The sequence below is a fragment of the Abrus precatorius genome, unplaced genomic scaffold (genome assembly GCF_003935025.1).
Source record: "Abrus precatorius isolate BTA unplaced genomic scaffold, Abrus_2018 Scaffold2, whole genome shotgun sequence".
In the NCBI taxonomy this organism is placed as follows: domain Eukaryota; kingdom Viridiplantae; phylum Streptophyta; class Magnoliopsida; order Fabales; family Fabaceae; genus Abrus; species Abrus precatorius.
The window spans coordinates 32,587,742-32,611,417 of record NW_020874362.1 but is presented as its reverse complement, the minus strand read 5'-3'; the positions used below and the strand labels follow the sequence as shown (position 1 = coordinate 32,611,417).

Below are 23,676 nucleotides of genomic sequence, written 5' to 3'. Positions count from 1 at the left end.
TTTTTTTGTTTATATGATTTTACCCATAATAATTAATGTGTTTGGTTGAAGACTGTATTTTTATTTTTCAAAATACATTTTTTTTCTAGTAACCCATATTAATTAATATGATAAATAAGGAGTTAACATGAAATTGATTAATACTTCAATAAAAATTAAATATTAAAATTTCTTAATCTTTGTAGAAAACTGTAAAAAATGAATTAAAAAAAGAAGTGCCTTATAAAGATTAGAATGAAAAACAAGTGGCAAACAACTTTTTATCAATCCATCTGGTCCTTGCTCCATGCTTCCTAGAATGTTATGTACGATGATTTTAAAAATAATTGTTACTGTGATGGTATTCAATTCTTAAAAGTGTATTGGATGTGCATCAACAAAATTTACTGAGTTATACGAACAGATAATTTTTACGTTGAGAAATAACGTAACTCGTCAAAATATAATTACTATTTTTTGTTTACCATTTAGAAAAGTTTAGAAATTAGTAACCCCGAATACTTTGAGCCCAACAGAATTCTTGGGAAGTTCAAGCCGGAGAGATCTTGAGCTCGTTTGCTGTCACTTCAAAGTTGACTAGTAAAAATATCACATTACTCTGAAAAAATTGGGACAAAAACTTGCAAATTTGCAAAAATTTATACGCCAAATATGCTAATTTCTCACTCAATAATTGCACAAGGTTATACTTCCACCGTTGCAATAAAAGTCAAACAAAATATTTCCATCTACGTAAATGAATCAAAATTGAATAACTTTAGCACGATACCGGAAAGTTCATTGACAATATCAGCTCTTGAATCTGATGCTTCTACTGATACTTGCATTAATTCCAGAGGCTTCCCCACCATATGGAGCCGTGGGCCTCTTGATACTCCGAACCTGTCCTTTGCGATTCTTAACAGCTTTTTGATGCTTGAGCTGCACATTGGGATAGCAAGAAAAAGACAAATGGCAAACAAGAAAGACACCAGTTAATGAACAAAATTTGAGTAGTTAACCACTGAGAATAAGTGCTTCTAGTCAAAGTACCTTGTAATTCTTCCTGGGATTCTTTTTTGCCTTGTTGCGATTTCGAGTTAATCCCCTGTTCTTCTCCATCTGCAGCATATAGAAAACAGAGTAAGAACTAACAAATTTGTCAGAAATGAACAGTTCAATTAAAAACCAAAATAGATTGAGTAAGAACCTGAGAAGATATTTGACGCTTTCCATCTACAGTAATCTCTGGCAAAGTGGTGACGGAAGTGCTCCTGTAAAAGCAAATTCATTTCTATTACCAAATTTAAAGAGGAGGCAAAAATAAAATTGAATTTCCAAAGGCATATTATAGCATAATATATCCTGAACAAGTCACAAAAAAGCCAAAAGGGTACCAAAACTTCACCTAGAGTATGTCGGAGCTTTTGCAGCCAGTTTGGCAGCTCCCAGTTCTTCCACTTGTTTGTAAAATTCATTTTCCGAGTCCCCGCTTTCTATACCATCCTCTTCATCGGTAATGTCATTAGGTTCAAGATCACCCATCTGATCATCACCATCATCATCGTCATCCTCAGTCTTAATTCCAGCCCCAGCCAACACCTGAAGCTCATGTTTCCTTCGTCTTTCACCAATATCATCTCTCTTTGGTAAATCATCATCACCAGAAACCACCTTACCCAAAAATGGGATCAGTTAGATGTTTGAAAAGCAATGGATATGAAAATGAAATTTTCTGCAGCCTAAAACAATGGACAATTTTTTTTTTGGCATCATCAATAGCACAGACTACAGATACTGCACAACTATTTACACAAACATAACTAAATTTGGCAGTAGGCTGGCTCATTGTACAGTGGTCAATCTCGTTTTTTCCTAATATTCTATTTATAATTAGTATAGCACAAAATAGTCACGATGTAAATATACTGAAATATCTGCCAACATTAGAGAAGACTATGGCACCTGTTGAATGTACTATGAACAAAACAAACAGATTAAGTCAAAGTAGGACTTTCTGCACCAGATTTATCTTATTCAGATTGCAGATATAACTTTATTTCATAGTAGTAGGTATAGCTTTAAAATGACATCTTTTTGGTCTCCCAGACTATCCCTCCACCTAGTAGGTGCGAGACCAAGTCTTGGGTGTGGTTGGGCACCAAAGGCCGGGATCCATGCCAATGATAATTTTCCATATCATGGGATTTAACCCTTAACCCAAACATCCTTAAGGGCCAAGTCCTTCCATTCAAACCAATGTATGTTGGTTAAAATGACGGCTTTTAAAGTAGCTTAAGAATACATGTCACTATGAATTGCAAATGAAATTCAAAATCACTCAAAGCAGCATTCACCATGCAAAAATTTATAATTCAGTACCTTGCGTTTCTTCATAGCATTAAGGAGTTGTGAAACTTTACTAGAGCCAAGACCATTAACCAATCCAGCTTCCCCCTTAGCATCCACAACATCGTCATCAAAATCATCATATGTTTCAAGCTGGCTGCGAAATTTGTAAGTATCTAATAAATTACAAGATGCTTGAAACAATTAATATAAAGGATATAAGAGCAAAGTTATACCCATTAACTGGTCTCAATCGCTTTACTGCTTTACTAGGCTTTGGAGCAATGGAGCTATACAGACCCTTTTGTTTCAGTTTTTCCTCAAGGGAAGCTCTAACTTTTAGCATTTCCAAACTCTGTACACCAATGTGATCCTTCTGCCATGTTAAGGTTTATTTCAGTTAAATTAATAACTTTTGCACCCTTCAAAATAAATCTAATAACTGCATCGGTATATTATATTAATAATCAATAGAATCAAAGCAAAGATACAACATCATATGTCATGATCCATAATTTACCTGATGTTTAACTTCTCCTGTTTTCTGTACACCATCCTTTGAGGATTCTATTTTTTGCATCTCACCTTCATTGTTAGGCTGCAACAATTCATAAAAAAAATGTTGACCGTTGAGAACATTTTTTAAGGTTACCATTTGGAAGACAGATAAATATATAAGCCAAGAGTAAGAAGTGATGACTACCACTTTTTCTTCAGGCGATCTAGCAGAGACAAGAGGTGGCTCTTGGATTTTAGTGATAGAGTCATTTGTTGAGGGAGCATTATCATTATCTGACTTAACTACTCTTTCTAACCCATTATTTCCTTTAATAATGTCCTCAAAATCAACAGGAAGTTTTGTGTCAAGTTGTTTTATCTGTTGAGAGGGGCACGCATTAGAAAATTGCAAAATCTAAATAACACAAACTTCATCTCAAATCTGATATTTGTGTGCAAATTGCACATCAATGATATAAATATCAACAGATAATCATGCAGAATCGTTGACATCATGTTAGACGGTTCATACATTAATCTAGCATTCGTTATGCCAATTTGTCCATTTTGTAAGCAAGCCTACCAATATCGGGTATATGAAACATGATAAATTATCTAATATAAGCATTGAAATTCCAATAAATTTAGTTAAACCATTGACTTTCTAATAAAGCAGGACTACTGAAGCAATATCATTGTCAATGTCTATAACTTGCGTATACTACTTCCAGTTTACTGCAGTAATAGACAATCCAGTATACAAGAAAGTCAAGACATTAAAAGTGATATTTTGGCTTCCCATCTAATATGCCAACCACATTCATATGACAAGTAAATGACTTTGGAAACTAGATCCTTATAGTCACTGATGTTAGTTTGAGAATAACAAGACCTGATCCAATAATTTCTTGATCTCTTCAAGGCGAGCTATTACAGGATGATCTTGGACTGGCTGCCCTTCAGACTTGAGGAGAAGGTAGAAGGTTATAGCTTGGCAATAGGACAGCAAAATAAGCTGCTTCAACTCAAAATATCGCACTCCTTCTTCCATAACTATTTCCCCCTTGTTAATCTTCACAAAAGATAAAATTATTTGTAATGCAATATGGCATTCAGTCACATTTGGGAAAGGGGGGGAGGGCATAATTACCACAAATGAGAAAAAAAAAAAAGGTAGTCTATATTACGAAAAGAAGGGCATAGGCCAAAGAATTTTTATTCTAAATAACACCATAACAAAGGAAAGATCAAGAGGCAGATTTCAAAACATTTAAAAATAAAAAATAATTACACTAATTATAATGGTAGTATAATTCCTCTAAAAGAGGGAAAACATTTCTGTAGAACAAATAAAATAAGAAAACCCAAGGCTAAAATATGACAGGCAATCACAGGCAAGCCTCTCTGGAGATATTATTGATAGCTATAAATTGACTGGCTCTACTCCAATAGAAAATAAGTATTTTCAATTAATACAAAACTTTTTTTTGCATGGTTTGCATGGCCATGAATCAGGAAAAAACAGAGAAATCACAAGGGAAGGAAAAACCTTGTTAAAAAATGGCTTAATTACACATTCAAGCTGTTTGTGTGCTTCATTTAGTTCTGATAACCAGCCAAGTAACTCTGGAGCAGACCTGCAAAGAGAAGATAGTCACTAGTCAAGGAGAAGCATAGGAAAATATATTATGTGATAACATTGACATAGACATGTTTTAATACAAATATATCTGGATATCTGATTCCAAAGTGAATATGGTAGCAATTACACAAAGCTATGGATAGAAAACGAAGAGGCTATGCATGGTAGGTGAATAACTTCAATTAAGGGATTTGACTGCTGATCCAATTCTTTTAGGATTCAACAGCATCTCTCAAGCTGAAAATTACGACTGAATATTGTTAGAAATTGATTGTTAGGATGAAAAGTACACATTTGAATGCTGAATGCTAATTTAAAATATGCCCTTACCATCAGGATTACCTTGCATAACGGTCTCTTTTTTACTACATTTCAAAAACTTACACTCCAAGGGAAAGACTAAAGGCAATTAGTAATGCAACATTTCAACATATCCTTTCATTCAAAAGCAATTTTCCTCCAAGCGATGGCAACAAAGAAAAAAAAATGTTCTGCTGAATAATTAAATGTATTTTTATGTCTGGCTTTAACTAAATTTGGTTGTGAGAACTGCATGTGTAAAATCATTAAGGCTGGCAATAACTCACATTTTTGCTGATTTCCTCAAGGTTCCCCTTTTGAATTGTTCACCCTCAAGACTCTTTCCATAAAGCAGGACAAACACTAGATTTCCTTTCTTTCAATCATTTTCTTTCTTACTCAGTTTTGTTTGGTCATTTTTATTTATTTTCTATTTTGGGTTAGCATACTTTTGTACTGAGGTCCTCAATCTTTTGAAGGTATTATATTTCCTTTTCTGTTCACCTAATTTTCAGAAGATAACTGTCACTTGCTACCGGACTAAAGACTTCTCAGATAGAGGAAAAATGTGACAAACACAAGATTTCCTTCCCTTTCTCCATTTTTTTCAATGAAATTTACGTTAGAGCATTCTTTTTTTTTTTTCAGTGTTAGATTAACAATTCATTATTTGCATACTCTTGAAATCAAATTTTTAATCTCAAGTTTACTTATAGTTATGAATGAAATGAATGCTACATCTATCAACTTGTTAGATACCTTAGGTTACGAAATGATAACATCATAATTTACAACACATAATCAATAGGTCGAAAGATAAAGATAACATCCTAACCTATGTAAGATATTCATTTGCTCCTCCTTTGACAAAGCATTCAGATCATCCACATTGAAACTTATATCTCTATCCAGTGACTTTATTGCTTCATTGCCTTTATCTGATGCATCCTGTAAATATACAGAAGCTTAATAAAATTTTGTGGACAGATACTATATGTCTATATCTCATAATCGTATGTTTCAATATACATTGTCTTTTGTTATCATTCCTTCTTTCTTCCCTTACATTTTCCCTCTAGTGATACGGAAATTGACTACAACTAACAAACCAATGAGATAATCAGCAGCACTCACCTTCATTGTTAATTTCTCATTATCTTTGTCTTCACTTATATCCACAAGGTCATAGTCTTCCATTGTTAAAGATTTTGCCTTCTCCCTTTGTATTTGCAATGCCAATTCTTCCTCTTCTTTTGGGGCCTCATCATCACTTGATTGTAGCTTAAACCAAAATTTTACAATTACTCAACAGAAAAAATAAAATGCATCAGAAAACAAATAGTCTATTTAAATGGATCCACCAGAAGAACAGACTCATCAATGGTTTAAATGTTTACATATGGCAACATTTTTTTTTCAAATATTCATTGCTCAAATCCTCACCTCAAAATTACGATTCTCAGCACCATGTGAGAATCTTTTCCCACCCAAAATAGGTTTATAATCTTCCTCATCTTCTTCATCATCATCATCATGCATTTCATCCTCAGCTTCACCAAACTTTGCACGTAAATATTTCCTTTGCCTAATCACTAAGCACAACATACACAAAGACTTAGTGAAGTTACACTTCAAAAACTTGCACAACAGAGGGAAATAAGCAAGAATTTTCATGAGTCCAAACCATAATAACTGAGAATTTCAACAGATTATGACATGATTATTAAATATCAATGTACCTCTGATGGAATGCAGAATGTCCAATATGAATTGACTAAAATTGAGAAGCAACATAGGGTACGTATTTGTGCTTTTTATTTTTTAAAATTATATCTACAACTATTTAAGTCTAAATTTGCTCTGATTTTTGCTTATTAACTTAAGCCTAACTAACCATGCTTCAAACCGACCATAATATTTTATAAAAACTGGGGTAGGTAAAACAATATATACTAACAAATGGAAAACTTGTCAATCTGTATTGTTTTAGTTTCTATTTCAAAAACAATTTGAAAATTAATACTAGCCTTGAAATTATTTATGTCAGTGGCAAGAAACTAAATACCCTCTATATTAATGGAAAATTGTAATAAAATGGACTATTTGACATTCAATGTTTCAGAAATACCACTACACCCATCCTTTCAGAAGTACACAGAAGAGGCATGCATTGAGATTTAATCTCATGGTCCAGCAGACTCTTGAGATACAGCCTTTGGGTAGGAACGTTATATATGCATAAAAATGACATATGAACTGGGTCTAAACTAAAATCCCATCATCCATCTCTATCAAATTTAATGGAGTAATTCGAAGAAATATAAAAATATATACAACATTGTAATTACTTTTTGCCACATCATCGTCATCATCTTCGTCATATTCATCATTGCTGTCATCATCATCATCATCATCTTCATCTTCGTCAACATCCTTTAACCAATATTTGAAAGGAAAAGAAACAAGGGAAAATTATACAAATGAAAAAAGATGTCATCAATTGTCTAGTTCTAATTATTAAACCAACAAATTGAACATAAAAAGTTTGACATCTCCTGTCTCACTGAGTTAAAAGAGAACAGAGGTTCATATAGTTAAAATAAATAGAGCTTATAGCACCAAAACCTTAACATCGAAAATAGGGAGCTCCTCATCTTCATCAGATTCTCCAGCATCATCATTTATGTCAAGGGGGATAATGTCCCTCTGCTTATGAACTGCGAAACCAAAACATTACATAAGTGAGTCAGCAACAGGCAAGCCAAATTCATAATTAAAAACAAATTATTAGAAATAGAACAATAACAAATCCAAGTGCAGGTCATGGTAAACGAAATCATCCAAAAATTAAAACATTTTTACTCGGAAAATAAATTAATGAAAAAGAAAAAAGAAGAAGAAGAAAATAGAGTTACATGCATCAATCTCGTCGTCCATGTCATCACTAGAAAAAGCATCACGCTTGTATCGCGAACTTGTTTTAGAGCTTTCGACGTCTTTCTTCTGATAACTTCTACCTCCTTTCTTCCCCATTCTATGTTCTGTACCGTTCTTCACCACCAAACCCTAGAACTGCACTTTTGGCTTTTCAGACTCACGAGTCAGCACAGAGCGCCAAAAGTGAAAAGCTCGACTAACCTGAGGTTGAAGAAGACGAAACTAACGAATAACAATCCCTAACTACAATGGGCCTAATTTTGTTCCCATTAATTGGGCTTTCGTGTATGAATAAAAACAATGGGCCAGCTGGCCCAGCCCATTTAAAGCTCCTTCTCCATTCCGACAAAAATACTGCAAGGTTCATTTCCCTTCCACTTCTCTCCCCCTCAACCTCTCTCTCTTTGGACATGCTGTCGCTTGCTTCAACTTCAATGCTGTTACTGCTTCTGCTGCCATAGGAACAAAATTTACGAATGGCGTGCTGCTATAAGTACCAGTATTTGTTTCTTCACTCGTTTTCCTTATGGAAAAAGCTTCCATTCCAGCGCCAACGCGGTTTCAGAAGCGTCACCACTAGGAGTTACACTCGCACTTTTCAAACGCCGAAGCTGCTTCATTCTTCTCGCACGCTAGTCTTGAAGGTGAAGCATTCACAAGTTATTATTAGAGTCTGTGCTGTGCTCTTGTTATTGAAGTTTTTTTGACTTTTTGCGTTTCTTCGTTAGGGCTATTGTAGTGCAACTTCGGATTCGCTTGGAGTTGTTACTGCAAATTCACGAAGTACCGAAACGTTGGTTTCCGACGCTGAAATTGGAACGGTTCAAGCTCTGCAGCTCGGTTCTGTTGGCAATGCCGAACGTGTGGAAAACTCTGATCCTTTAAATGGCAGAGTGATGCTCATTGATGGTACTTCGATTATTCATAGGGCATACTACAAGCTTTTAGGTATGCTTCATTTTCTTTGCACATTGTAGTTGACATAGAAGTGTTTGTTTGCTTCTTCTTATCTCTTCTAGGGAGTAGTGAATGTTCTATGGACCAATTGCTACATCGTGATCTTATCTTATGAGTTTTTAAACGTGTTAGCTTCGTTTTTGTGTTTGGAGATTTGCATTTACTGTAGGTTTTGAACTAGAGGGTTTTAATTATGTGACGTGCTCGGGAAAACTTTTGCATTTATGTGCATATTTTGCTATTGATAAAATTAAAAGGTGTTTTCGTTTCCTATTATTCTCATTTTTTTTAATATTAAATTTTGGGGTTTTGTTTGAGGAGTGTAACTGATTGTTGGTAATCTTTTCATGGTGTGATAGCAAAGTTGCACCATGGTCATCTAACACATGCCGATGGAAATGGAGATTGGGTTTTAACAATATTTACAGCACTATCACTTGTAAGTCATCTGTATAGACATAGATGCATATGTAGATGTTTGTTTTTTTTTTTTTTATTTCTCATTTTAATTTGTAGACTTTGTGTACATTTATGCTTTTGGGATCATTTTTTTGTTATCTTGGTGCTTTGTTTCTGTTATGTTTCTATATTGATCTCTGAACAATTGAGCCACAGATGAAGAGCATTTGCTCCTTATCAAGACTATTCTGAGTTTTGTGAGAAACATGAACATCTAATGATATATACTATTTTTAATACCCCACTTGTTTTATTATTATTATTATTATTTTTTGTGAAAAACATGAAGTGATAAATATGGTTCCAGATAATTTGCTATAGCCTATTCACGGAATGAAGTAGACTGTAGACATGATTTATCAAGATTTTGCTTTTTTTTGTTCAAGTTTCTGTTATTTTCATTGAGAGAAATTTTTGTATCACTTTCAGTAATCATTATTTGCTCACATGGAGCGGTAATTATCAAAGCCTTGAAATCAAGTATTTTGTTATTGAAGTTGGTGACACATAAGTCTAAACTAAACAATAAATCTTAACCTCAATAATATATTTGCAATCCATGAAACTAAATGATAATAATATAGAAAGAAAAATGCTATTCATGAATAAGTTGAAGTAAACATGAAATACAAGATAATTCAAAGAGCAATTGTTCCAACAAACAAGGAAAGGGGAAGGGTTTTGGCTTTTGTTTTTTTTTGGGGGAAGCTGATCAGTATGTTTAGAGTAAAAGATTAAGTTGTTAGGTAGAATTAATAGTTTTTTACAATACTTATCAAAGTATGCCGATAAGTATAATCTTAGGAGAAACTCTCTTGTATTCTTATCTTATATATCAACTTCTAATATTAGGCATTGTCATACGGGTCTTATGGTTGTACAATAGTATTCACGCCTTTATAATATAATAAACCATTTGTCTAATTTAATAATGGTATTTGTTGTGTCAGCAATTGCAAACACATGGTCTTATGAGTTATGAGAGCTATAATTTAACTTTTCCGCAGCATTTTTCACTTATCTTCTTGAATAACCATAGATACTTAATGACCAATAATTTTAATTTGCATTGAAGAAACTTTGTAGTGCTCTTTTCTCAATCAAGAAAGGAGAAAAATAATGCCAATTTCTTGGAAATCATTCAAAATGGAGCCACAAATTTCTTTTAGTTTTAATTGACATTACAACATGCATATAATTATTTTAACTGTGGTTGAATACCTAGACAAGATTGATTTTGTAAGATTGATATATGTTATTTTTATCATTTAGTTATTCTTGGTTATCTTTCTTGCAGATAATTGATGTTCTGGAATTTATCCCTTCCCATGTGGTGGTAAGTTTTGGTCATCATGAATTTATGTGTGTGAAAAAGCATGTATTTCCTTAAATTTGTTCATCATCACAACTTCTTTCCTATTATTTCTATTTATTCTTTTTCTCAGGTATACAATTAGTTAATTTTACTGATATTGTCTGGTTCCTTTTGCATGCAGGTAGTGTTTGACCATGATGGTGAGTAATAAAATTCTGCATCTACATTTGCTAGTATATTTTTTCCTCTTAAATCCTTCATGCTAATAGATTTTTTTTATCATTTTGATTCCTCTTTTCTGGACTGTTTTACTATTTATGCATAAATTGATGACACAGTATTGTTCTTCTTATGTTTTAATTGAGATAGTGTTGGTTTCCTTGACTGAATTAAGATTGCTCTATTTACGAAAGAATATCATAAAAAGAAAATCTTATTGACTACAAATCTACAATCACAATAAAGATGCTGGTGGGCAAAACATGGGATATAAAGATAGCACAATAGACATAAAAATAATGGATGAAGCCCTAAATTGGAAATGTGGTTGTGAAGGAAAGAGAAGAGTGGTTGCCAACATAACTTTGGTACTGTTTGTTTGGTCTTTAACTTGAGGAAACCTGTTAATTAGGTCTGCATTTTTAACTTATTCCGCTGTAAAAAAAGAATTTAATACAACTACACTTATGTCTTATGAAGTCACTGAGAAGATAAACACAGAAAGAAAAAAAAAGTAAGAGCATGTTTGATTTCTATTTTAAAACTGTTTTTAAAAGTAAAATATAATACAAATTTATATTATATTTTACTTTTAAAAACAGAAAATTGTTTTTAAAATAAAAATCAAACATGCTGTAAGAATGTGTCAATTTGATTATGGAAATAAAATAATTTGATGTGGTTGAGTTTGATTAAACATGTGCAGGCCATACAGTATCCTTTATGAGCAATATTGGTCTTACTCTGTTTTCTTTTCTTTCGTATGAAGTATTTTAAGATTTGTTGTTGAACATTAGGCTAAAAGATCCTTGTGCTACATCCCTCACTAAGGCTTGGAGTATTGCTTATGCCAGTGCTCTGTTTCTGCTGGTCTACCTTTGCAGTTCCTGCTGAAGTATTAGGTGTTTGTTTTAAAATTACAATAGGAGATTTGTCCTGAAAAGTTAATGTGGTTGAATGTTTTCATACTATTCTTGCAAGCTTTTTGAGTTCTTTCTGTTTTGACATCTTATCTTGTACTAATGCATTCATATCATGGTTTACCTTAACCATAAAAGACCAATATAACTGGAAAATAATTGGGTGTCAATCATTAGCGTTTCAGGAAACAACACTAGTTTGGTTAGAAACTGAAGAGAAAGGAGTCTTCTACACTTGAAAACATTAATAGATAAATAAATACTATTTGTTTCATGATTCCCCACCAATTCTTGCATTGATAATAAAGGATGTTGTATTTAGATGGAACTTATTACGATCTCTGAAGACAGTAGCATAGGAGGAATATTATGTTCAGTCGAGTGCAAATTGCTTCTAGAAGCTGTTGATGTACTGGTGGTATCTGGGCATATTAAGGATTTGAAATGCACGTCTCTTTCTTCCTAGCAGCTAACTTGCATTTCTGAGGTTCTTTGGCTTGTAAAGCCACTCTCAAGTACAATTTTAATAGAGAAAACCTTCTCATTTCAGGAATTCCTTTTGGTCATACTTGTAATTCATCAAAAGAAAGTTTTACTGCAAAAGGTATGTTGTTTCTGAGTTTCAGTATCTGCATGATGAAATAGGAATATATGACCAGTATCACCTCATTCTTTTGTGGTTATATGGGCAAGAGTGGATGGAGTGTAGTGTGCTTACTTTTTAAAAAAAAAAGTTATGTGCATTTTTTCATAAATTATTTGGCTTCCTCAAATAACGTGTTCTTTTACTTTGCCCCTGACCTCTCAACTATTTTGGGGCCTTGTCAAGTAAGTTAGCTTCTAGAGTTTGGAGAATATAATACCTTTTAGTTGCATTTATATGCCAAATTATGACAACAACGTAGCCTTTTCCCTCTAGGTTGGGTTAGCTAAATGGATTAAATGACACCATAATGTTCTATTTTGAATCATGTCCATAGATAAACCATGGAGTTTATTCTTTTGTTGGCTGCACTGCCCAAGATTCAGTTCTATATATCACAGGTCTTGTAGCTGTATGGTAAAAAATCTCTCAAGCTGCTTAAGTGGTGCGTACTTTTGGTTGCAAATAACACTCTAGACACTCCTCCATTTCATTTACCATATGTTAATCCTATAGTTTATATTTCCCTCTCTATACTTGAACCATGTGACTTGTGGTAAGGTTTGGTTTCCAATTTTCACCTCTATGCTAGGTTTGACTTGCTAAACTTATAATCCAGTGTATAATTTGTCTTGCTTCTACTTAAATGAAAGCCATGTGCTTCCAAAGATTATCTCCACATCTCAAACTTCCCATCTAGGTTGTCAATAGTGTGTGGTAGAGATGTTGTGTCAGAGGCGGGCTGTTATTCTCTAATTGTCACAATTGTCATTGTTTTGTGCCCACCTGGGCCACTATTCTGAAGACATTCCAAAACGCAAATATGCCTAACATTAGTTTGGGGTTATTTGGAGATTTCAGGTCAAAATAAAATGGGTTTGGGAGAAAAGTCAGAAAATCCTACATTTTTCTTATGATTTTTGTGCTCTCTCTTCTCTTTGACCCTCTGTTACTGTGAAACTCATCAACCCTTGCTCCCTGGCTACTTTTTGACCATGAACTGGTTGTTTTCCTGTCATCACCTAGTGTTTGCTGGTGAACCCACGTTCTTGGTCCACTGACTCTGCATTTTGGCCAAGGGCCCTGTTCTCCTTTTGTTCTCACTGTCCCCCCAGATTACAATTCTTCTCTCTTTGTCCTTTTTTTCTTTATGTTTTGTTGGTTACCGACTTTCTATTCTATTTTTTTTTATTTTGTCTGAGTTGTATTTGTTCTCTCAAGTCTTGAGGTTTTTTGTGTCATGTGTCTCTCAAAGACCCAAATTCATTATTTTTGTCTAAATTCTCTCCTTGATGTTTACTTGTATATTTCTTTTAAGACTTATGAATTATTATTATTAATTATGAATATATTATGAAATTTGAGTATTTTTTAAACTTTTGTTTTTATATGTACATAGTAGAAATTATGTAATTTGTATAAAAAGAATCAAAATAATAGCCATCTTGCTATGTGCTATACTTCTATAGCATTTTTGGGGTCAGCTGCTTTACGTTGCTATGTGAGGTTGATAACTGTGCTTTCCATTTATGTACTTTCAACTCTTGAACTAAGGACTATATTATCTGCAAAAACCATATATTGTGGCACTGGTTTGGATATGCTCCTTAAAAAGATAAGTTCCTAGAATTATGGGCAAATCTGTTCTGCACTTTGTGACCCTACCTTGTGTAGTCCAGCTAGTTATGATCCCCTTGTACATATCCTTGATCTCAAATATAGGCAATGCATAGTCCTTTGTTCTCTTGGGCCTTCCACAGTACATCTCTGTGGCACCATATCGTATGCCTTTCCAAATTGATGAAGATCCTGTGTAAGTCTTCCTGAGCCGTTTTAAGTCAAAGTAATTCAATATAAATATGTATTTCATGGACTGTTCTGTCATATCTTTATATTCCTTTCTCAAGCTTCATGGTAGACCAAAATATCTCTCTGCTTATAAATGTAAGCTGTAAGAATGTGGTTTTTCATGGCCTTTATCCTATATTATGCTCTTTGATTTTGATACCTTTTTAATTGGGATTTACCTTTATTCTTTGACCATGTATTACTTCAACATTTTGTTTTACAGCTTCATAATGTAATGTATCATAATCTTATGTGCACTTTATTTGAAGGCCAGAATTTTAGACACAATCTATACCCCGCATACAAGAGCAACCGTCCTCCAACTCCAGATACCATTGTTCAGGGACTTCAATATTTAAAAGCATCCATCAAAGCTATGTCCATAAAAGTCATTGAGGCAAGTATAAGTTGCGGATTTATATTTCTTACAGATTTTAGGCGTACATAATTGATATAAATTCATTTGATGATAGGTTCCAGGTGTAGAGGCTGATGATGTGATTGGAACATTAGCCTTAAGGAGTGTTGATGCTGGGTACAAGGTGATCTCCTTCATGATTTCAAGAACTCTTACCCTGATGTTCCTTTTCAGATTTGGAGAAAATATTATTCTCTTAACCTACTGAAAGTGTACAATTATAGTTTAGGTGTACATTTGGTGAATAAAACCAATCCTCAAGAGATATGAATGATGACAAGTTATTATGAGTGTTAAATCATGTACACAGATAAAAAACCAAAGCTGCACACATTGTAAAATGCTACAAATGCTGCTATTTCTTATCAAGAATGAAGAAAAATAATTATAATAAATAAAGCTTCAATCTTTTCTTATTTTTGTAATTTATATTTATTTCATGCCTCTTGATAAGTTTGAATTTCATCAAGAAAGTTTTGCTTTTGCATACAAAACCTCTTTCTGTCTTGTAAGCATTTCTATTTCTGTAATTGTCAATGTTGTGTTATTTAGTTTAATTAGTGTAATTATTGTTAAGATCCCACATCCGGTAGGCATATGGTCAAATCCTCTTTCCTTGAACTAGTTTCTTAGTTGAGTTAAACCCAATCTGTGCTCAATTCTAATATTGTTTCACAACCCATCTTGTCCTGATATTGAGATACCGTAGATGTCTAGCCTTGTAAACTTCACACTCTAGATGTCTAGTCCTGAGTGTAAGATGGGGGTATGCTAAGATCCCAGACGTTAGGTATATGGCCAAAAATTCATAATTACTTGAGCAATCCTTTCCCCTCAAGCTAGCTTTTGGGGGTTTAGTTAAGCACCGTTGTTTCATTATTCTAATAGTCATACAAATATGCATTATTGTTGCATGCTGAATTTATTAATCCGTTGAATTTTGAAATGTTAATTTTTTTTTTGGTTTTAAACAAGATTATTATATTGTTCATAAATATCAATTTCATTGTAGTTAAATTTAATGGGTGTAGAAAGATAAAGTTGTAACATGGAAGCTTTGATAAGGAAGGTTAAAATTTGCTTAGGTTTGCAATAAAATTACTTTGGACTACCTTCCTGTGGTATTGGTTTCACATTTGAAGATTTTTCTCCTAGTCCTCTGTTGTCAATTGTCTCCCATTGGTGGTAATTACCATTGAGTATTGATGAAAATAACCATTGAATTATGTTTTGTTTGATATGTATTTGTCAGTTTGTTGATGATATTAAAGCTAATGTCAATGTTTATTTTGGTGTTAACATGCTAATTACTAGCGTGATTCATGAGACTTGATGGAATTTTTGTTTTCTACTCTTCTTGGATTTGATGGTTATATTTTAAAGAAAGGGGGAAGGGGCAATTTATCAATGGACGATTCTGCTAGAATAAAATTCTAAATACCTTGATATATTTATGCTTTCTTCATGGAAATGCCCTTACTGGCAATGCTAAGTCACCACCACTCATGATTGTCTTATCTTGATTATAGGTACGAGTTGTCTCACCAGACAAAGACTTTTTTCAGATTTTATCTCCTTCGTTACGTCTCCTTAGAATTGCTCCACGTGGTGATCAGTTAGTATCAGATATAATTTCTACCTTTATGTCTTGTGCTGGCTAATGATTTAGTGCAATAATTTTTAGCACTTTATTTCTGACTTTAAAATAACAAGAAATCTTCTAATCAAGGGGTTTTACTTGTTTTTTTCTCCCACTTACTCTTTTTGTATATAAAAATCACATTTCCGGGGAAAACAATTGTACGAGAAAGAAAGATACCGATTTTACATTTAAACTCCCTGGCTGTGCTCTTACAGTGTGTGGTATGATTTTACCTTATTTGTAATATAAATATTATGCTAACTCATGTTGCTCTATCTCTTACTATTGCTTCGTGCAGCATGAACTTTGTTTAATAAAATAAACTACTAATGGAAAACCTGTATTACCATATAATAATACTGATGATGCATACTTGATAACAATTCAATAATATGCTTCCTCATAAATCATATTAAAACAAATTGCAACAAGGCTGCCGCAGAAAGGTTTCCAAATTTTAATGGCATTATAATTTGTATAATTGTTATTTACAGTTACAATTTACAAAGTAGTTTACTCTTATGTTTTTGGACTGTTTCCGTTTTTCAACAGAATGGTTTCATTTGGAGTTGAGGATTTTGCAAATCGATATGGAGGTCTGAAACCATTCCAGTTTGCAGATCTGATTGCTCTTTCTGGTGATAGATCTGATAATATTCCAGGTTATTTTGTGCTTCTCTTTTCCGAACATCATTTGCTGAAACATAAGAAACGAAATGGAACAGTGTTACTGAGAGTTCCGAGAAGCTTTTCAAATTTGAGGATCTGCATAATTTCTTTTTTGTCACCTTTGAAATTAATGGGTATTAAGATGTCTAATTAGGATTATTATTTTAGTATTAGTTTTTTTATGTCAGGTGCGTAAGTACTTTAGTTGTACTGTACCACACATGCTCTTGGGGGAAGTATATTAGCTTCTGAATTTTTAACAAATATTTAATATTCTTAATACTTTATAAATGCAGGAGTTAATGGAATTGGAGATGTTCATGCTGTGCAATTAATCAGTAAATTTGGTGAGGTTTTATGTTATATGAAGTTCCTTTTTCCAAAAGTTACATTGTTTTAAGTTGAGCATTCTCATCTAGTGTTGGAGTCATTGGTAAAGCTTGTTCTGGCATCATGAGAAGTCAATATTCACCCAGTACATTGAGATTTGATTTGATTATTACAAACCCAACTACTGTGATAGTCTGTCTTCCTATCTAATAAGCAAGCATTTTTATTTGCCTGTCACAATGAGCATCTAAGAAGACTTGGTAAGGGGAAAAATAATGAGGGTGCCCATAAATTTGTTAGGCTCCCCCATGGGAGGGAAGAGGGGAATTTTCACTATCCTTTTTGGAGTGTTTGATTTTACCAGAAAATCACAAATTAATGGTGCCTTTACTGCACCTGTCCTGAAAATAAACTGTAAATTCATTAATTTATATATAATTGTCTATATTGCTGCAGATGCAACTGTGTCTTCTTTTTATTCTTTTCCCTTTACAGTTTGGTTCTTGTTCTACTTATTGAGTGTATAAAAAACTATTTGAATTACTTTGAGTTTTATTGGTTGGCTGCTTGGATAGCATTTCCTAAATCCAAGTAACTTAACTCTCTAGAATACTCATTTGTATTTGTTTGTAGTTACTTGATCTTGTACCTTGTATACTCTTGAATGTGTTTGGTTGTAAGCCATATCTCTTCACTTATGTGAATAGGCACATTGGAGAGGTTGTTGAAATCTGTTGATCAAGTTAAAGAGGATCGCATTAGAAAGGTATTCTGGATTGATATTATGCTTCATGTTCAACTTTACTTGAGTAATGTTTCAAATGTTCTTGTTGGGACTTTATATGTCAGGTTCACCATGATTAGTAATGTTTCTAGTTGCATGTAGCACCTGAATGTAATTGCTCCTTCTGTGATGATAGTAGTGAGTTTACCTTTTAAAACTAACGCAGCACAACTACCTATTTCATGACAACACTTAACACTAATATTATCATTTTCCATTTTCTTTCTAGGCCTTGGTTGAAAATGCTAAGCAGGCTCTCTTAAGCAAGGAACTGGCAAGCATCTGAATCCGATATTCTTCTCTCTCTCTCGCACACACTTTTTTCTTCTTCTATTCCTCAGCATCTTTTTGTCCTGCTATCTATAATTTTGTCTTCATGGATTAGTACTTTTAATTTTGACAGGCATTGTTGCGGTCTGATCTTCCATTATACATGGTACCATTTGCTGTAAGAGATCTCTCATTTAATAAACCAGAGGTTTGTGGCATTGAAAGCAGTTTAAACTTTCAATTTGTATTTTTTTAATTAGTTTTTGGCATGGTCTTTCTGTCCAATTATGGACTTTATTTTAAAGTTCATATATCAGTATCATTTTTTTTTTTTGCTGTAAGCATAGCCATGTTACAATCATAAACTGGTTGGTCATTGCATTAATACTATGGTGGTCGATGAGATTGAGAACAGATGCAGCAACAAAAAGTTTGTGGATAATTATTTGATCTTTTTTTGGGGGGGTGTGTTTGTGGTAGTAGAACTTTATAATCGGAAGGCATCTCTGAATTCATCATCGAATGCCATAATCCCCTGCACAGTTATTAAATATATTAATATATCAGTGCTATAAATGCTTGGAGGTACACTATTATCCTTTGACATTGTGAAAATAAATTGTGTACAGGACAATGGCAGCAGATTCAACAGCCTTTTAACAGCTATCAGTGCTTATGCAGAAGGGTTTTCAGCAGATCCTATCATCAGGAGAGCAGTTCATTTGTGGAGAAAGTTGGATTCAAGATGAAATACATTGTCTTCAGGTTTCCTTGTATAGAGGGGATTCTTTGAACAGAACATGTCAAAACTGGAACAACGATACACGAGGGGATTTGTCATTATTTAATTGTATATAGTAATCAGAGTGAGTTATTTTGGTGCGGATAACAATGCGTTCCAGTTATTGTTCTGCGATCTTCATTGTTAACTTATTCTTCGTAGTTTGACTGTAACATTTTTGTTTAAGGTGAAAAGCATATAGAATAGACAACACAAAATAGTATGAGGTATTTGCTTAGATGGTTGTAGATTTTAGGAAACTTGTTTGAGGAAATTGCTAAATTAGAGTGTGAGACTAAAGCGCACTCATACAAATGCGTTCCATGGTGGAACGCACCAGCTCAAAGATTATATAGAATGAGAAACATGATGAAGAGAGGCCTTTATCCATCGCCACTCTTACTGCTCCAAATTATAGCCAACTGATAACCTCATCAATGTTCGATTGCCTGCTAGATAACGCGATTTAGCATCGCACAATCTACAGTTGGTGTTTTGTATCTTGTAATTTGTGCTAAATTGTACATGAGTAATTTGTAGCTCGTGCATTGACGTTGCTTTCGCCCCCTTCATTATACTAGCCTTATCCCCTGATGGAAAAGAAGTTGAATATTCTCATACATCAACAATCAATTAATGCTTTTACTTATAAACAGTGATTTCGGCTGTTTTCGAAATGCACTTGAATTTTTGGACATTCTAACCATAAATTAAAATTCTTGCAAACAATCTTGGCCCTTAAAAATTTAAGTTCGTGTTGTAAAAAATTGTAAATATCTGATTTTTAATGGAAGCCGTTGGATCCAACTGCACCGGGTGCAGTTTATTTTGGAACTCTAAAAGATCCACAATCGGAAAAAGAGATGTCTTTCAAAAATATAGGGAATTCAATCAACTGCAATCTTGTTTACCTTCGTTTTATCCTTAATCATCTCTTTTTTGGGCTGTCATTTAATCATCTAATAGAATACTAATGATACTATAACAAAAATAATTACGAGAGAAATTACCTACTAAACCTAAAATAAACTTACGTAGTAGGAAGGAATGTATTAGACTATTTGTGAAATGTTTAGATTTCGTTGCTTATTTATTTGAATAAATAAGTTTAAATTTAAAATTAAACTTAAATTATTTAATATCAAGTTCAAAACTTATCATTTTCAAGAGTTTTAATTTAAATAAATAATTTTTTTTTTACAAAAAGTTCACCATTTTCATATTATAAGTTTTCATTTCCAGAGCCCGTTTGCATAGTTTTATTATTATTTTAAAGAAACTGAAAATTTTAACTTCTCACAAGATTTACACAATCACGCAACCTCTGCTTGAATTGATAGTTATTACTAATATTAAATTAACAACAAATTTATTTAAAACTTGTTAAACATAAGTTATAATTATCCGTAAGCTAATATGTCAAGTCCAAACTTTAAAATTTTTATAATTTTTTACAAATTAGAGATTTCACAAAAAAAAAAAAAGAAGATAAATGAGTGATATGAAGACTGAAAGAAATTATTATGAAAATACTATATCTGAAAAAAAAATGATGTGGTTGAGGTAATGGGCGAGTGAGAGAAACAGTGAGAAGGAACAACACCTCCATAAAAGAGAGAAAGAGAGCTCCCCAAGAATGGGATTTGCTAGATAGTTTAGAGAATGCTCTCTCACACTGCCCTCCTTACTTGATCTTTTCTTCTTTCGGTTGCACGTTGGATTATGCAAAATTCTTAACTAAAACTAATATAGTTCACATTTCAATACAGAATCAACAAGTTTACTTTTCTTTAATAATCCATCTTAGCATAATGTTTTCAAAACTCAGGGCAAAGGACTACAAACTTGTTTCGTTATGAATATCAAGCAAAAAAAGAATATTAACTTTCCTTGTATTCAAAACATATCATTATCTTCACATGGTCAGTTGTTCCTTGATGTCCTTTGCGTCCATTTGATTACCTTCCAAATTCCAAGGCCCTCCTCGTGCGAGTAGGTCTAATCAACATCGTATCTGCAGATGTCTCCGATATTTCTTCACCAACACTATTTTCAGCACCTGAGCCTTCCAAGCCCAACTCGGAGCGATGCGTTTTAATCAGATAATGAGCCACAGATTTGAAACCCAGTTTTAATACCTTATATTCAAAGGCAACAATCAGCTCCATCATAACCACATCCCAAACCCCAGTTGCCAGAAAGAAAAAAAAAAGAAAAAAGGAAAAGACTTTGAAGAATGTTGAAACAAATATTTGCTTAAGCATTCAAGAATAGTAACTTTTTATTAAAAAAATATTGGTGACATTGGATACACAAAAGTATAATAAATATTGTTTTTTCAATCAAAATTTATTATTTTTAGATGTTTAAAGTCAATCGTAAAGATTAAAGTTAACAAAATCGAACAAATATATTTAAAGGATGTTCATTTTAAGTTAAGTAGCATTGAATATGATAGAAACCATTGAATGTAAATGGAATATAAGTAAAAATTAATCTTGGCAATAATTTTTTATTACAATGTGAGTACTGAATTGATTTTTCACCAGTTTACCAAATGACACTCATTTACGATGACCAGAAAGTATTCTTATACCATACACTGAAGAAGACTGAACAACAGAGAGGAAACAAAAGGCAAATGTTTATATTGCGCAATAGCTAACCTTATTGTATATGTTGCCAGTAGGCATCCAACCTTTTTCCCTGCGGCAACGACTGCAGTTGCATATTCCCCTGCAAGGAGGGCAACTCCATTTGCTATTTTGGTTGGCTTCCATCACGTTTTCTCCATAGCTATAAAATATCATTAGAAATTAGAAAATGAGTAGCATTAAACTTGACAAAATGGTAGTGGCTGAGACAAGGCTATGCTTGTTAGTTTTAGATGGAGCCATATTCTTTTCATCATAGTTGACTAATATAATAATGGATGCTATCATTTCTTAAAGTTTTATATTAATTGCTTTTTCAATGTGAACCTCAGCTTAAACAACGTTACCTCATGTACAAGCAATCTCCGCAAAACTGCCCTTGGGGTAATTCACATTTGTTGCAAGAAGTATGCTGACCAAGAGTTTTCTGCCTGCAAGAAAACAGATGATTTTATGAAAAACTTCGCCCTGATCAAGGAACATGGAAGACTTGATATGTCAATTTTACACATTAACTAATACTACGAACTGAATCTGAGTACTTCAACCAAAACACACAAGTAAAACCAATTTCCTAAGTTAAGGGACCATTCACAAGGCGTATATAATGCAAGTACGGATTGCAACAAAAACCAATTCCTAAATTGCAAGATTTCCAGCCGGTGGACACAAGAAGGCAGCAACAGAACACATGATGTTCTAGATCAAATTGTTACACCCCCCAAATAAAAATCCAACATGAGACAAAAAAGCTTCTGATAACGAATTTGGAATGTAGAGTATATTTAAATAGGTATATTTTGGAAATCTAGGACATGGGTCAAAAGAGTTAAACATTTAGTTCATGCTTGGTTCAACTTATTTTGAAAAAATAATCTCTCATCGAGAAAGCTTTTGAAAATTAAGCAGTTATTTTTATAAAATTATGTGATTCCAAACATGTTATTGATATAAGCTTAGAATTTCGAGTTGTCAAGTAGACATAGAAACCAGTAAACCCCCCCAAGGAAAGAAGGCATCATAGTGATTTAATCAATATACAATCATATCACCTGCATTGATGGCATGTCTCTCCTTTGATTGGATCATATATACGGTTCCCATCCACATCATATCCATCTACAAACAATTCCCAAGTAGTCTCACAATCTCCCAGAAGCTTCTCCTGCTCTTCAGTGTAAACTTCAGGGTTTGCACCTTCTGCTATAAAAATATCTATTTCCTTCTTTTCCTTATGACGATTGTCAGAATAGTTAACTGGAGCCAAACTCATTATTCTGTAAACCCGTGAATATAATTAGACTTGCCTGTCAATTACTTTTGAATCTTCGTCATGTCAACAAAAGTGAAACATGACAATGGGTAAATAAAAGATGTTATTTTATCTTATTACATACAAAATGAGTAAACTGTAAAATATTGATATCTTATATATAAACAACTTTTATAAACTAGACGCAATAAGAATCATGTTTAATATTTTTTTTATAAAAAATGAAAAAGATATACATAATATAATGTACTGTGATTTTGAATAAAAAAAATTTACTTATTATTTTTTATTGTGTATCCATAAAGAGGGCTTCCAACCATTTTATATAATATACTTAGGCCAATCATGTCGATGTCTGGTCTCTGTAACATTACCTAAGCCAAAAAAAAATATGGAAGTGGGGTTGGATTTGCATAGAAAAAAGGGAAAAGGTAACAGCTTTGGGGAGAAAGGAAGGTTGGCGCATTGAGGTTGGATTTAGAGGAAAAGAATACCTGGAAGAACGTCTCTGGGGTGAAAGTTTGACGTGAAGTGTGGTTTTGTTCTTCTTCTTAAAGGGTTTGGCTTTGAGCTTAAGGGAGAGGTTGAATAAGCCGAGATTGTGCATTCTCTCCATGTTCTCTTTGATCCTTTGGTCCCTAATCTGCTCGTAATGTGAAGAGTCACCTTCACCTTCACCTTCGGTGTGCCCATCACAAGGTTCTTCGCTCTGCTTTCTCAGAGTGCTCTTTCTCGTTCTCATTCTCATTCTCTGAACGAAAGAACGTAGAAAGGTGAAATGGCGGGAGT

At 33.3% G+C, this 23,676-nt stretch overlaps 3 protein-coding genes across 9 annotated transcripts; 1 reads left to right on the top strand and 2 right to left on the bottom strand.

Annotated features, from left to right (window-relative positions):
• Positions 1–575: 575 nt before the first annotated feature.
• On the bottom strand, positions 576–7,939 carry LOC113857547 (something about silencing protein 10). Of its 3 annotated transcripts, none has more exons than XM_027489551.1 (16): positions 7,684–7,939; positions 7,394–7,485; positions 7,117–7,201; positions 6,212–6,360; positions 5,903–6,049; positions 5,604–5,716; positions 4,376–4,463; positions 3,719–3,898; positions 3,032–3,205; positions 2,849–2,926; positions 2,565–2,704; positions 2,362–2,485; positions 1,388–1,653; positions 1,190–1,253; positions 1,033–1,101; positions 576–921 (listed from the first exon to the last, which is right to left on the bottom strand). In XM_027489551.1, the coding sequence occupies exons 1-16, from the start codon at positions 7,799–7,801 to the stop codon at positions 790–792; spliced, it is 2,019 nt and encodes a 672-aa protein (XP_027345352.1). In that variant the 5' UTR covers positions 7,802–7,939; the 3' UTR covers positions 576–789. The 3 variants fall into 3 exon arrangements, with proteins under 3 accessions (XP_027345352.1, XP_027345354.1, XP_027345353.1); XM_027489552.1 differs by having other exon boundaries at positions 670–921; positions 4,400–4,463; positions 7,684–7,830; XM_027489553.1 differs by lacking the exon at positions 7,684–7,939 and having other exon boundaries at positions 645–921; positions 5,903–6,038; positions 7,394–7,425.
• LOC113857548 (DNA polymerase I, thermostable) lies at positions 7,915–20,930 on the top strand. Of its 5 annotated transcripts, none has more exons than XM_027489554.1 (15): positions 7,915–8,349; positions 8,434–8,653; positions 9,022–9,101; positions 10,419–10,457; positions 10,618–10,636; positions 12,126–12,179; positions 14,336–14,463; positions 14,540–14,608; positions 16,014–16,099; positions 16,679–16,788; positions 17,092–17,142; positions 17,833–17,891; positions 18,139–18,183; positions 18,313–18,387; positions 18,861–19,297. In XM_027489554.1, exons 1-15 carry the CDS (start codon positions 8,182–8,184, stop codon positions 19,035–19,037), a joined length of 1,380 nt encoding a protein of 459 aa, XP_027345355.1. In that variant the 5' UTR covers positions 7,915–8,181; the 3' UTR covers positions 19,038–19,297. The 5 variants fall into 5 exon arrangements, with proteins under 5 accessions (XP_027345355.1, XP_027345358.1, XP_027345359.1 ...); XM_027489557.1 differs by having other exon boundaries at positions 18,809–19,297; XM_027489558.1 differs by lacking the exon at positions 12,126–12,179 and having other exon boundaries at positions 18,809–20,930.
• Positions 20,919–23,629, bottom strand: LOC113859851 (cell division cycle-associated 7-like protein). Its single transcript, XM_027492523.1, has 5 exons — positions 23,382–23,629; positions 22,667–22,891; positions 21,962–22,045; positions 21,627–21,756; positions 20,919–21,098 (listed from the first exon to the last, which is right to left on the bottom strand). The coding sequence occupies exons 1-5, from the start codon at positions 23,627–23,629 to the stop codon at positions 20,919–20,921; spliced, it is 867 nt and encodes a 288-aa protein (XP_027348324.1).
• Between the last annotated feature and the right edge of the window lie 47 nt (positions 23,630–23,676).

Bases quoted from the DNA above. Each gene is read 5' to 3' on its own strand.
- LOC113857547 (XM_027489551.1), bottom strand. From the start codon at position 7,801: ATGGGGAAGAAAGGAGGTAGAAGTTATCAGAAGAAAGACGTCGAAAGC. The intron at 2,486-2,564 runs GTATAACTTTGC...CAAATTTCGCAG, and splicing joins CGATTGAGACCAGTTAATGG to CCAGCTTGAAACATATGATG. The intron at 1,654-2,361 runs GTACTGAATTAT...TTTTTGGGTAAG, and splicing joins ATGCTATGAAGAAACGCAAG to GTGGTTTCTGGTGATGATGA.
- LOC113857548 (XM_027489554.1), top strand. From the start codon at position 8,182: ATGGCGTGCTGCTATAAGTACCAGTATTTGTTTCTTCACTCGTTTTCC. The intron at 12,180-14,335 runs GTATGTTGTTTC...CTTTATTTGAAG, and splicing joins AGAAAGTTTTACTGCAAAAG to GCCAGAATTTTAGACACAAT. The intron at 18,184-18,312 runs GCAAGCATCTGA...TAATTTTGACAG, and splicing joins CTCTCTTAAGCAAGGAACTG to GCATTGTTGCGGTCTGATCT.
- LOC113859851 (XM_027492523.1), bottom strand. From the start codon at position 23,629: ATGAGAACGAGAAAGAGCACTCTGAGAAAGCAGAGCGAAGAACCTTGT. The intron at 21,757-21,961 runs GTAACGTTGTTT...GATATTTTATAG, and splicing joins GGAGATTGCTTGTACATGAG to CTATGGAGAAAACGTGATGG. The intron at 21,099-21,626 runs GTTAGCTATTGC...TTTGAATATAAG, and splicing joins CTGGCAACATATACAATAAG to GTATTAAAACTGGGTTTCAA.